This window comes from Callospermophilus lateralis, chromosome 2 (genome assembly GCF_048772815.1).
Source record: "Callospermophilus lateralis isolate mCalLat2 chromosome 2, mCalLat2.hap1, whole genome shotgun sequence".
NCBI lineage: Eukaryota > Metazoa > Chordata > Mammalia > Rodentia > Sciuridae > Callospermophilus > Callospermophilus lateralis.
Window position 1 is genome coordinate 160,917,615 of NC_135306.1, and position 14,798 is coordinate 160,932,412.

Consider the following 14,798-nt stretch of genomic DNA (forward strand, 5'->3'; position numbering starts at 1 on the left):
ATCTCCTCTGAGCAGCTCCCCCCAGCTCCCACAGGGACCCTACTCCCTCCCGAAGCCCTGATACTGCCCAGGAGATCTTTCCTCCCTGCCATGTACCCTGGGCAGATTGTGCCCTAGTTAGTATTTTGATTCAAATTATGCCCAAGGTGAAAGTATTTCCTGAAATAAATGTCAGGAAGGCAATTTAATTCTTTTGACCAATTTCCTATATAATAAAATTAAAATATTTCCTCCCATACTAATTTTCTAATTTTTATTTTACCAGCATTAATTTCATCGAGGTTAATATAATTTGCATTAATTTTACAACTAAGATAGGATCCTGCCATCAGTTTGGTTTTATCCATGTCACATTTTATAATAATGGCCACCATCACAGAGTTTTCTTTTGTGATAGTGATTTCCACCAAGTTTAGTTTGCCCAAATCACATTTTGTAGATTTAAATTGCATGAATGTTCATTTCTTCAACCAATTCTTCAGCTTTAAAATTTTTAACTGTGTTTATTTTATTAGTTGCTTTACTTTGTGGTGTCTGTTCTACCACTCATCTATAATAACTGAGAGTTTTTAAATCTACAAGTTTTTTTAGGAACACTCTAAACAACATGACCAGATTCTCTGAGTTATGTACTTACTGCTATTGCCAAAGTCCTTGATGCCAAAATGGAAGAAGAGGTTGAAGCATATGATTTACGCTCATGTCATTTTCTACAATCTTCTATCAGAACAGTTCTTAGAATATAGTGATGCTGCTCTCAAGGGCCTGGGGCAATTCTTGCAGGGGTGAGTTCTTCTCTTATGGGACTGGATTAGTGCCCACAGAGTGGGTTGCTATAAAATCAAGCTACCTCTTGTCTTTGCTCTTTGTCTCTCCTGCTCCTGCCTGCTTGCCCTTCCATTTTTCTGCAATACAAGATCCTCACCAAAGTTGGGCAGATGCAGGTGCTGTGCATCCCAGCCTCTAGAACCATGAGCCAGAGTAAACTTCTCTCCTTTATGAATCTTTATACCCATTCTTGGGCATTCTGCGATAGCAATGGAAAGTGGACTAAGACAGAAGGTGTTAGGATAACTGGATGGGTATACAGAAAAAAATAAGATATTGGATCCGCCCTTCACACTATACATTAAGATCAATTTTAATGAATCAGAGATTAAAATGTAAAAGATACAATCATGCAAGTATTAGAAGAACACATAGGTGAATTTCTCTTTCACCTGGGAGTGAGATTTTCTAAGACTAAAATCTGAAAACAAGGAGGACAAAGATGGATACATTTGCTTACATTAAAAAAAAAACACAACTCAGCATTTGCATTGCAAAAAAAAAAAAAAAAAAAAAAAAACCCACCAGAAGCAAAATCAAAAGACAAGTAACAAACTGGAGAAGACATTTGCAATTTATATGATAGGCAAAGTCTTACCATCCCTAATGTGTAGTGATCCCAAAAATAGAGAAAAGACCAACTTTATAGAAAAGTGGGCCAAAGATAGGAACAGCTCACAGAAAAAAGAAATGCAAATGGCCTTAATCGTATGAAAAGCTTTTCAACCTAGTTCTTAATAAGAGAAATGCAAATTAAAACTACTCTGAAAGCAATTTCTCATCTGTCAGATTGGAAAAAATCCAAATATTCTACAACGTATTTTGTTGGTATGGCTGGGAAGAAATTGGCACCTTCATCATTCTGGGTGGAATAAACAAATATTCGTCTGGAGTGATATTTGATGATGTCTAGCAAAATTATATATGCAGTTATTCCTGACCTCACAATTCCACTTTGGGTAATCTATTCAAAAGATAACCAGTAAATATATTTTAAAAATGTACGATATTTAATTATAGCACTCCAGGAAAAGGAAGGAGAATATCTGATATACTATTATAAAAGGATCTTCAGAAAAATATATATGTAGATATACACACACAGCAAAAGAAGGTAGCAAAAATACATAGAATCTACCATTTATATAAAATACAGTAGATGTGACTGTGTATATACATTTCCTAATATGTTTCCATTTGTAAAGTAAAAGAAACAAAAAATAAATGTTGATGTTAGAGTTGATAAAAAACAGGATGAAGAAAACGGGGGGTTAGAAGAGATACTTTTCTGAATATGCCTTATTTTGTAAATTTGACTTTGGAAGTATGTAATTATTTGCATAATTATAAAATATTAAATATAAAAACAAAGAACAAGATGAAGTGAATGAATCTGTTTATTATTTTGGTAGATATGCCATCCTTGGATAAAAGGAGGAAAGCAAGTACCATTTCCCTCAAGTGCCTCTCTCTTTCCCAAGGACCTAGCCAAGTCCAGGGAACAATGAGAATGAGTCTGGCCAGAATGTCCAGAAATGTATTATCTTGAAGGACACTGACTTTCTCTCACGCATGCTGAGAATTGCAACAAGTCAGTGTTATCTGTAGAAAGCTGCTTTCTTGCCTGCATGTCAAGTTCCTTGGGATGCTGGTCATATGACTGAACAAAGCAAGCTAAGCTTATGATGTCACTGCTTCTGTAGCCTAACTTACAAAGCCCCTCTCCCTGTACTAGCTGGGGCAGATCAGAGCACTGTGGAGAGGGAAGTGTTCATCCAGCTGGTCACTGGACAAAGCATCATGGCGGATGTACCTAAGGTACCATGTGAAGCAGATGAACACCAGTCCTGCCCATCACCATGAGACTTCCTGGTGAAGCACCTGTGTAGCCCATCACCACTGGATCTTACCCCCAAATACTTCTAAATAAACCTTATGTCCTACATCCCATCTCAGGATGTCTCCTTTGGTCCCTTGGCAACCTATTCCCTTTCCCTGGCACAACTGGGCTGCAGATGGTACAGTAGGATATCTATACAGTAATTTGACTGTACGTCCCTGGTGTGATATAATCTAAGAATAAAAGAGAAATGCCAAGAAAATTAAAGCTTTTCTAGTTATCATATCGTTGTTGGTAGTGCTGTCGCTAGAATTGTGACATTGTTGGTTGTATCTTGAGGGATAAAATAAATGCATGTCCTTAAAAAAACAGAATGTTTAGCAATAAGAGAAAAGAAATGAGAGCTAAAATGGATGAGGTTGAGTAAAACCTTGTATCTCTAAATTTGAACAAGCAACATCATCATGTATGCCAGAAGTGTTTTATTTCTACAGAACTAATAACAATAAATACCTAGTTTGACTTCTGTAAAGACTAGAAACATGGACCAACCCAATAGTAACGAGCAACCCCAGTGCCTAGCCTGTGTTTTTTTCAGTAAAATACCATTTCATACCAAAAGCCAGTGGGGAAATGGCTGGTTACTGGTGTGGACAAGAAACATGCAAGATGAACCCGGAACTACTAAGAGCCAAAGGACTCAGGCACTATGTTTCCAATGGCCAACCAAGGAAAAATTGTAAGTTGAGAAGAACATTAAGTATAATGAATTAAAATACATCAAGTATGTGTAAATCCATACGTTCATAATGATACTACAAAGCTTAATGGTCCCCTTTGGAAGATGGTAGAGAATCAATTCATTATTTTGAAAGATATTAAACAAAAAAACGATGTATCCTAGCTTTCCCAAATGAACTTTGTTGTACTTCTGGGCAACCAAAGAATGAATTACTGTAAATGTTTCTTTATGAAAGTTATCCCAGCTAATAAATGAAGAAGAAAAATAAAATCATCGCTATTTTGGAACCCGAATGCATTATTGAATTGAAACAATAATCCTCAATGACTGCTAGCATCACAAATGAGGAAACAAGTAAATATCATGTACCTTATGATAGAAGAACACAAATACTCTCTATGAAATATTCTTGCTAAAAAATTGAACCTAAGTCTCTTGATCTAGATACCAATTTAGAAGAAATACATTGCACAGGAGACATGTTAAATAGCATCAGGTGAATGCAATCAGGAAAATATAGACAGTTCAAGTTGCTACAAGAAAAATAAAATTATTTTATTTAAAAGTATATTATGAGGGAAAGAGAAATGTGTGTGTGTGTGTGTGTGTGTGTGTGTGTGTGTGTGAGAGAGAGAGAGAGAGAGAGAGAGAGAAAGACAGGTTCAGTAGATTCATAGTGACCCAAAAGACATATTAAAAATCAAAACTGGATTCAAACACACATAATGTAAAACAAAAAGGAACAAAGCAATTGTGAGAGAATTAGTGCAATCTGAACACTCATTGAATGCATTATGGAATTATGGAAGTCTTTCAATCGTTTTAGGATTGAAAACTTATAAAGTTCTAATATATACTGAAGTATTGATTATTTGGTGGTGTTATATGATGCCTGAGATCTGCATAAAAAAACTAGAGTTGGGGAGGCTGGTTTGGGGTAGAGGTGAAATCAAGCTGTAAGTGGACAATGCTTAAGCCAGGAGACAGAGGTGGGGAGTTTTATCACACTCTTCTCTCTTGTTTTTGTATATACTTGAAACTGTCCATAATAAAGAGGTTTTGAAAATCCCACACTGATAAAGTTTCTAGAATGTGGAACATGATACCCTACACACTATTTCATTTTAGAAGACACTTAAGCTCAGATTCTAAATTCCCTTCCTACGTGAGGTAGCCTGTCATGTGTATTACCTAGCACTAGGGAGAGGATGTCATATGTGACCTTTCCTGGTTCCCTGGAAGCTAAGGCATGTGCATATAACCTACATTCAGCTAACTGTACACTCTCGCTCAGATTTCCAATTTTGGTGAATGTCACCAAGACCCAAGCAAGGGTGCCAGAATCTAGTGGTAGGGCCACTGGAGTAAAGTGAGTAAAACTTAGGCATCCAGACAAGGAGTTGGCAACTTGCAGATACATCCAAGTGGCCGTCCAACAGAAAGCCCTGACTGCCAGACTCTCTTGTCTTCTCCACAGCTGGGGCAAGATGGAGCAGAGACCCCAGTGTTTCCTTCACAACTCTCCTGTCCTGGCAGCGTGGTCAGAGACATCACCCTAAGGGAGCTGTTATTACTTGGTGACCTTCGCTGTGGTACCTGCTATTTAGTCTGGGTTCCTACTTGTTTTCTGAATCTGTTTCTACAAACTTTTTAATTATTTAAGAGATCCAACAGCTTTCCCATAAATTCCTTTTGTCTTTTATTTAGCCTATGTCAGTTCTATTTGTTTATTACATAGACTACTGAGTGCTATTAGAATAAAAAGTTCAGCAGGACTAATATATAACAGTATATTATAAACATATAAATTAATGCCTGATTTAAAAAATAAGCACTATAAAATGGTGGTAGTTTTATATTTATGCAGCATACATACCTACATGTATAATAGATATGATCATATATTCTATAGAGAGCGCTTTACAGTTCATGAAGTAAACTGATTTCTCCTTGTTATCTTTATCATTAAAAATAGTAGTTATGACAATGAGTTAAAAAGCCATAAGCATAAGAATGAATGAACTTTTTTGGACAACATAAACATTTTTAATCATTTAACAATATTAGGGTAATAAACTCTGGCCTGACTGTAGCATTTGATTGCTGGGTGCATTAAATAGGATAATTGTAGGGAAAGAATTCTGAAACATGAAAAGCATTATTATTGTTATTGATATAGAAGCACCAGAAAACCTAGTGCAGGAACTACTACAGGGATTTTTGATACCTGAGACCTGTGCAATTTGTGAAGTCTGCTCCTATTATGTCCAATTCCTGTGGAACTGGCATTTTTGGGGGCATGTACAGGTACTAGGTTCTCTACAGCTGAGAAAAAATGATTTAAGAGAGGGGGTGAAAAGTGTACAGTGAGTGAGACAATAGTAAGACCTTATGGGTTTTGAGCAGTCATTGCCCAAGATACTGGGATAGCTCAAAAGCAAATTTCTGCTTTATGTAGCTGTTAAGTAAGGCTTTCCAGAGAAAGAGGACCTTTAATCATTCCTTTATGCCCACAAGGCCCAAAAGTGGAGCCAGTCAGCTAGACCTGCTTCTGTCCTAGAAGTTACTTAGCTATGTTGGGAGAAGGTCGGAACCATCTACAGTGAGGGATTCTGCTTCAAGTCAGGACTTTTGATGAGGTTAAGAAAGAACAGTTGAAGAATCAAGGCTGGCATTAGGAATAAAGAATAGAGGCACCCATCTTAAGAGAGGTAGTAAAGGTCATTCTGGGGGATGAAGAAGCTGTTTTAAGCATCATCGCAACAGCAGGTTGTGCTCTTAAGAGGCAAATGATAATGTTCATTCTGAGACAGAGGCTCTAAGATGCCATTAGAAGCCACAAGCTAGTAAAGCTTAGGCACCCAGACATGCAGACCTGCTTGGTAGGCTCTCTTGCCTGTGTTCCTTCCAAACAGCTCCACCGGACCCAAGTCATCCACAGCAGGGCAAGATGGATGGCTGCAGCTCTGAAAAGTAGGGGTTGAGCAGTGGGAGCAGTTGACACACACCCCCCTTCCCTTCCCACTTCTGGGTCTCCATTACAGAAAGGTGGGATCCCTGTTATTCATAGTAAAGAGCTTAATTGCATGGAACAAACAGCAGCCTAGGTTTCCAGATCAATTTCCACATGCCAATTCCATACAACTGATGAGTTGCCTCTCAGTATAAGAAAGTTAACAAATTTTACATTTTTCAAAAAAAATATATAAACATACATATATAGAGACTTATTATATATATGTATATACTTATATATATGTATATACTTACATATATATATCCTTTTGTCTTACTGCATGAGTATGCACTATATAATTGAGAACTTCCTTTATGACCCAGAACTATTGAGATCATCAGCAGTTCAACTGTAAACCCAGGATCTGCCTGGCTCTAGAAGAAAGAGATCCAGGCTGCTATAATGTGGGTTATTTATTATCTTTTCTGTAATTTTTATATTTCAAATAATTACTACAAACCTAGAATATTTTGTTCCCTGAATGTTGGCAGTGTTTGTGGTAAACCACCTGGTCCTAATTTTTTTTGTGTGTGTGAGAATTTTTTAAACTATGAGCTCACATTTTTTTAATGGTTATAGGACAATTCTGGTTTTTTATTTCTTCCTGTGTCAGTTTTCAATAAGCTATATTTTTCTTCAAATTTGTTTCTTGCAGGTTTTCAAATTTTGGAACAAACTTGTTCATGATATGTTCTTAATTTCTTAGGCCGACTTTTATATATATATATATATATATATATATATATATATATATATATATATATATATAAATGTTCCTTTTTCCATTACTAGTATTATTTATTTGTTTCCTCTTCCTGTGTTTATTTCTCTTGTTAAAGCTCTGTCAGTTTGATTACTCTTTTCAAAAAAAAAAAAAAAAAACTATTAGCTTTATTAGCCCTATCTACTATATATATATTGATAATGTATTCCATTTTATAAAATTTTATTCTTATCTTTATTATTTTCCTCTACTACATTTATTCTGATATTTTTCCAACTACTTACTTTGTATACTTAATAACTGTATGTAAATTTTCTTAAACATAATTTTAGCAGCATTTCACATAATGTAATATGTGGTATATTTGTATTCACTCAGTTCAAATATTTTCTAACTTCCAGTATAATTTCCTCTTACACCCGTTAATGACTTAGAAGTGTTTCCCACTTTCCAAAAATATGGCTCTTGTCTATAAGTTTTGGTTATAGATTTCTTTTTTTAATTTTTAATTTTTATTGGTACATTATAATATACATAATAGTTAGATTCATTATACAATATTCTTACATACATGTAGTTTGATCAATCTCATGCCCCAGTACCTCCCCTTTCCCTCACCTCTTCCCTCCCACTGATCCCTTTGCTCTGATCTACTGATATCCTTTCTATTATTATGATTTTTAAATTAGTTCATTATAATTACTATTAAAATGGGATTTGTTCTGGTATATGCATACATGTACATAGCATTATTTGGTCAATTTTGTTCCCCAGTACGCCCCAGTATGTCCCCATGCCCTCCTTCCCTCCCTCCCTCTTGATCCCTCTCCTCTACTCTATTAGTTTTCCTTCTAATTTAATTCCACTGTGATCAGAGAACACATTCCATTTGATGCTAATCTCTTGAAATTTATTGTATCTTAACTATGACCCAGTATGTGGTCAATTTTCATATATATTAAGTTCTTAGAGAAAAAGTTGTATTTAGCAATTATTAAATGTTGTGTTCTATATGTGTCCTTTTGATTCAAACTACTATCTGTGTTGGTCAATCAATTGCTTGGGAAAATTTAATACAATCCTTTACTATGTTAGTGCAGCTATCAGTCTCTGTACTTCTGCCAATTTATACTTTATTCAACAAAGACTGCACAATTAGGTGCAAATAAGTTCATAATTGTTCTATATTCTTGATGAATTAACCACTTTTGGATTTTAATCTTTCTGTATTATGTTTCAGATAAGTTTCTTATAATTAACCTAGAGCTAATTAAAAATTTAAAAATCGAGTCTAAAGTTATTTATATTTTATTTGAGTTCATTTAAATTTACTGATGTATTTGGATTTATGTTTTTCTCTTTATACAACCTGTTCTATATTTTCATTTCTCTCTTGCTTAGCATTTTCATATTTTATCTCTTGCAACTACTTTAGAAGTTACATTTTCCGTATCTGTTATTTTCATGGCTTCTCTTAAAGTTTAACTTGCTTATTTAAACTACCAAATTTTAAAGTCAATTAGTATCCTTTCTATGCTAACAACAGACATTTTAAAACAACATAATTTTAATCATACTCCCAGCTTATATGCAACAACAGTAGCATATATTCATGTGTGTAGTTTGAATAACCCCACTGGCTTTACTCTTGTGTTGTTTGGTATATATATTTCTTTGGGTTTCATTCATATATTCATCATTTTGTGCTAATTATTATTCTTTTATCTCAGATTTCTTTTTAAAATCATTTCTCTTACACCTAAAGTATCTCCTTTACAGCTCATTTTAGTGAGGATATGCCAGGGCCAACTCTCAGTTTTTGTGCATCTCAAGATGACTTATCTTTTAAAAGATATTATAATTAGGTATACCTAATAGGTTAACAATTATTTTCTCCCAGCATACTGAAGATATTATTTCATGGTTTTCTGGTTTCCATTGTTGCTGTTGAAAAGTCAGCTGTTATTCTAATTATCTTTTTAGATAGTCTGTATTTTTTCTCTTGCTGCTATCTCTTCTCTTTGTCTCTGGTATTCTGAAGTTCCACTATATGATATGACTATGTGGGAACCCTCATATTCATCCTGTTTATAGGTTGATCTTCCAAATCTGAAGATCGGTATACTATTTGGAAAAAATGTAAGCTATTATTTATTAAAATTTGCTTTCATCTAATTATCTTCTTTTATCATCTCCATTTGGAATTGTAAGCTACTAACCTCTATCCCTCAATTCTATATGTCTCTAAACATTTTTCCTCCCATGTCTTTTTATTTGTCCTCTGGGCTGATTGTGAATAATTTCTTTAGATCTATTTTCCAGCTTACTAGTTTTATTACTTAACTAATATTCATGTAGGTATCCAACCCATCCATTGAGCTTTTAGTTTCCATTTTTATATACTTTTTATGTTTGAAATTCTATTTTTACTTTGATATGACTGACATTTTCATGGTCTCTTATTTCTTATGCGTATTTTCAAACTCTTCTCTTATTTATTTGTATATATCATATAGCTTACTTTATGTCCTGTGTCTGATTGACATAATACTTTAGAACTTTGTAGATTAAATATGGATGTCCACTGATTTTTCAGTGTTTGCTTTTGGTACTTTCTTTTTCTCTTGTTTCTTCTGTGATATTTTTAAACTGTGAGCTCATATTCCTTGGAACTGTACTTATGGAAAGTTTTATGGCCCAGGTTCAAAGGGTCTTTCTCCAGAGAGAATTGATACTTTATGCTAAGAAAATAGGCCTTTGGAGTCCCAGCTTTATGGGAGGTAAAGCAAGCCTATTCTGTGAAGTTCAGAAAACATAAGCTTAAATGTCACTGGGTTCTTCAACTATAGTAGGCTCATTTGTATCACTTAATTTTTGGTTTCTGAGTTAGTTTCCTTGGGATGTTGTTTAAAGTACCACAAACTTGATTGAGAAAACAATAGAAATGTATTCTCTCATAATTCTAGAGATAAGAAACCTGAAGCCAAGATGGTGGTGGGAGGGCCACATTTCCTTCTGGAAGCCTTAGGCATTCCTTGGCTGACAGCATCAAAGCTCTGATCTCTGCCTCCATCTTCATATAGACATCTCACTACACCTGATGATGTCCAATTTTCCTCTCTGTAAAAGGAAACCAGTCATTTTGGACTGGGGCCACCTTACTTCAGTGACTTAATCTTAAGATGCTCACCTCTGCAAAGGTGAACAACAACAACAAAAAAAGCTCATCATTTCCAAATAAGGTCACATTCACAGGTTAAAGAGGTTAAGACTTCAACATATTTTGTAGGAGATTCAATTCAACCCATAAGTTTCTGATAATTGCTGACTTCCTTGCCACCTCTTGAACACTTTTTTATATATTCCAGAATTTTTTTAGTCACGAAGTAGACAATCTCTCAATCTTCTAGTCAATGTCAGCCATCAATTCCAATTCTTTTATTGTGTCATGGCAACTTCCATTCTTTCCCCATTGCCCTGTGGACTTAGAAATCAGCAGGAAAAAAAAAGGTTTATTAGAACTGAATGCAAAATGAGAGTAAGGCTTTAAATGGAGACTCAATAGACATGATTGTGAACAAAGCAGAAGGAAAGTACTGTGTGGGAGGTTGCTTGAAGGACTTATCCCTACATTAATCACTGAGGTATAAGTATCTGTTGAATCATAAAGATCTAGGGCTAAATCCTTTCTATCTTTTACAAATTGCATGATCTAAGAACATTACTTTCAGTTTTCTCAAATAAAAAAAAAGGAGGTTATCATAATAACATCTATTTTGGGGGTGTTTTGTGGATTGATGACTTAATGAAGATCCCTGGTGCAAAGCAGGAATTCAGGAGTTGTATCAACAACTCGACTTCTATATTCCAAAATAAGTAAGGACTTTGAATAAATTGCCTCTAGATAAGCAAGGTGGAAATTGAAAAGAAACGTTTTTCAGTTTTGCACACTATCCTGAGGGGGTAATTAGGGCAAATATGCTATCTTACAGATGAACAAATTGAGGCACTGGGATGTCAGTTCATTCAGCATGAAAGAAAGAAAATACTAGTAACCACCACAATCAGGAGCATCTGTTTGGGAGCTGATCAGTGATTCTGTATTCCTTCTAGGGAGAAATGGTATTCAAATTAACCAGACCCTCCCCTGGGTACCCAGTTCTGCAAGCTAATAGGTGATTGAACCCCTTCATTAAAAGCCACGTTTCCTTCAACTCCAATGATACCTCATCTCTATTATGTGGGAGAGAGAGAAAAACAAAGCCAGACAACATTTTATATTGTATTTCAAACCCTGAACATGAAACCACCCAAAGATTTTAACATGTTTTTTGAGAGCTTCACCCAAGCCTACATTCCAGAATAGCTTTATAATTTAAGGAAAGAAAAGCCAGAAATCGCCACCACTCTGTGATTGACTCACACACATGTTGGAAACAGAGTTCACAAATCTAATTCCTTTCTCCATTCCGGGACATTTTTATCCAGAGAACACAAGTGACCGGAGGCGGTGCTGCCCGCTCAGCCAATTCCTGACAGCAGCTCCCAGTGAAACATATTGTGTTTGGGGGCAAGCATTTATCCAGGAGTGGTGCTGAAATGAGATGGCGAGGATGCACACAGTGAATAAATGGCCGGTGGAGGGAGAGCTGAAGAAATGAGGGTGATTATGCAGGCGCTGTCCTCTATGAATACATTAGCTCCCTGATAAGCCCATGCATTTGACTGCCTCCAAAGCAATTTCTTGGAGTTTCAGTAAATACAGGTGTCTGGATATGTTTTCTAAGCTCAGCTTCAGACAGGCTGCTCTTGCTGCCAGTCCTCAGAACCCTAGTATTAAGTCTGGGGACAAGTCAGGCCCCATGCAGTGCCTGTCGGTTCCTGAACAGATTGTGACATGCTCACTGTGGGTGCTATCGCCCCTTCAGGTTCGGGGCAAGGATTCTCAGGGCCAGTTACCTGGCCTGTGGAGTGGGAGGTGGAGATGGGAGAGGTTTGAGGTGAGAGCAGAGGGGATCCAAGCTAGAGTCCTTGGGTGGAAATTGAAATCAGGAACTGTTATGGGCAGCACCGAGGCCACAGGAGCAAAAGTAGATTTATTATTTAGAACTGGCCACATATTAGAGGAGGTTTGTGTGGAAGTACAAACAGGCTGGGCTGAAGAGGAAAATCTCAGACAAGAGCCACGAACACCAGAAGGGACAAGGTCCTCTCCAGGACAAGTAGATAGTGGCAGATGTTAAGCTGGTAAAGATCTCTAGGGGGAAGACAGTGGGGACCACCAGGGGGTCATGCCACAGTTTAAATACTGGGTTTATCAGAGACACTCCCTGAACCTGGACAGGATCCTTCAGTGTGTTAATTTTCATATTCCTGCTGAACACCAGGACAACTAATGTGTCCCTCTGAGGGAGGAGAGCGAGGCACTCTGGGTTTACCTCTTCACATGTCAAGAGGAAGGAGTCAGAAAGCCTGGGAAAGGCTCCTGTAGGCTGAGACACAGAATGGAGCCTCTCACAGAGTCACAACAGGAGTAGATGGTTGCAGAGCCCTGGACTTTGAGGCTGGGTGGGTGGCTACATCAGAAAAATGGTAGCCTTGGGCTCATGGGCCTGGACAATACTAGGTGGGGTCAGAAACAAGCATGGAAAAAGCTTGGCTGTTTTGTTGTTTATACCCTATGAGCTTATTTTCCATAGCTCTCTCTTGACAAAAATCTTTGGAAAAGTTTAGGCCACCATGGAGGAGTCCGAGATCATTCAGGTGAGACATCCCAAGGGAGTGACTCTGATTGCTGTTCCCTGCCTCCCGCTTGATGCCTACTAGTCTCTTCCTTTGCTCACACCTTTGCTCACCCCAATTGTGAGCCCTCACGATGGATTTTAACCATGAAGCGGTTCCTTTGGGTCAGGAGCTTCTCTCCCATGGCCTTACCCCCAGCCAAGCAGGTTCTGAAGTACTCTTCTTCCTGAAAACTCAAGAGGCTTCACTCTGTATCCCTTCCCAAAGACACACATGGACTAGGGAGTAGAGATTCAAAACCAGCCTGCGAACCTTGACTTTAAGTCCCTTTCTCCATCCCCAGATTTATTCACCTTCATGCCACCTGAGCTCAGCCCTCTTGGTGAGAAACCCCACTCACCCTGATCCCAAGCTCCACATTCTCGCCTCCGTAGACCTCCATGCCTTCGTCCAGTAGGCCAATCTCCTGGAAATACTGCCGGTCCACAATGAAGCAGCCGATGAGGGCAGGGCTCCTGCAGGTTGGGGGGGACAACCAGCGGTGAGCAGAGGGCTGCCTCCTGAAGCCGCCCAAGGAACAAGAGCTGTGGAAACTTCCTATAGGAGGATGGGTTTTCCCCCCTTCTCAGCTGCCAGAGTCAGTGTGGGCTTTGTGCTCAGAGTAGCCTCCTGGCTCTGCCCTAACCCAGCCACTCCAGGGAGGCTGTTTATCAGGGAAGTGGGTAGATAGCTCCTGTCCTGGGACCAGCTGTCATTCCCCACTGTGCTTGCATCTGCTGGGCCAGGTGCAGCTGTATTTCTAGGTGCCTTGACTCTGATCTCTGAGCTGCACAGTCCATTTCTGCTGGGTGCCCATGCCAAGTTTCCCACCTGGGGGTTCCACATGGCAACCTTGGTCCTCTTACAAAGGTCAGCCAGGACCAGGCTACAAAGGGAAATAACTTGTAAATCTTATCTGTAGGTAGAGGGTGGTCCATGAAGAATTTAAAGCAAAACAGTGGTAGGAATAGATCCGTGTTTTTAAAAAGAATACTCAAGCCGCCGACTGCAGGGGACTAGGGGAATTGTGAGAAACAATGAAGATGTGGAAGAACGTGGAAAGAGGTGAACTATGAAGGGAGAGGAGGAGGAACCCTGATGAGAGCTGGCTTGCTGGACTGGCGATGGTGGATAAGGCCCACTCATCAGTAAAGGGTATGAGAGAAACCACCTTTGGAAGGAAGAAGCATTCTTCCTTACACTATCTGTGGGACACCAGGGGTAAGTGGACAACTGACCTCACACTATCTGTGGGACACCAGGGGTAAGTGGACAGTCTGGGTGTGGACTCAGCCAGGGTCTTAAGCTAGAGCAACACTGCTGCAATTTTCCTTCTTTTGGGAGGATATGAGCAGGGGTCACCAGCTGGTGCACAGATACAGGACTTCCCAGGAAACAGTTCACATTAGGGCAATCAGCAGGAGCGCACCCAGATGCTTCTCTGCTGAGAACTGATGCTACCCTTTGTAGCCCTTGCTGGCATTTCATCAGCCCGTGGTAAGAGGATTTGGTTGAGGAGAAAAAAAAAAAAAAACGAGAAATGAAGAACCGTTGGCATTGAGAAAACTGTCAGTCAATCTCATGCAAATGGACCTGTGTTAGAGACTGGAAATTCATCAAGGTGGTGAATGGCTATTTTGCAGGCTATTTTTCTGGGGGATGCTGATTCAGGGGGGTGCTCAGGAACACTGGCACCCTGGAGTCACTGTCTCTCTTCTTTCTACATCACTGGACTTCATTCTAGATGGCTCCACACTCCATAGACCACAGGTACACCAGGTGGTCAGTTCACACTCCTAACTCAGGCTGACATCCTGCTCTAGGATCCTGGGCCCAGGCCTTGGAAGTGGGCATTGTGGGAATAATC

At 38.4% G+C, this 14,798-nt stretch overlaps 1 protein-coding gene across 1 annotated transcript in view; it reads right to left on the reverse strand.

Annotated features, from left to right (window-relative positions):
- The window catches only part of Galnt18 (polypeptide N-acetylgalactosaminyltransferase 18), a 333,826-nt gene that overhangs the window by 75,350 nt on the left and 243,678 nt on the right, over positions 1–14,798 (reverse strand). The window contains exon 6 of the mRNA XM_076844211.2: positions 13,293–13,407. Coding sequence (XP_076700326.1) covers positions 13,293–13,407 — 115 coding nt within the window. The remainder of the gene's footprint in view (positions 1–13,292; positions 13,408–14,798) is intronic.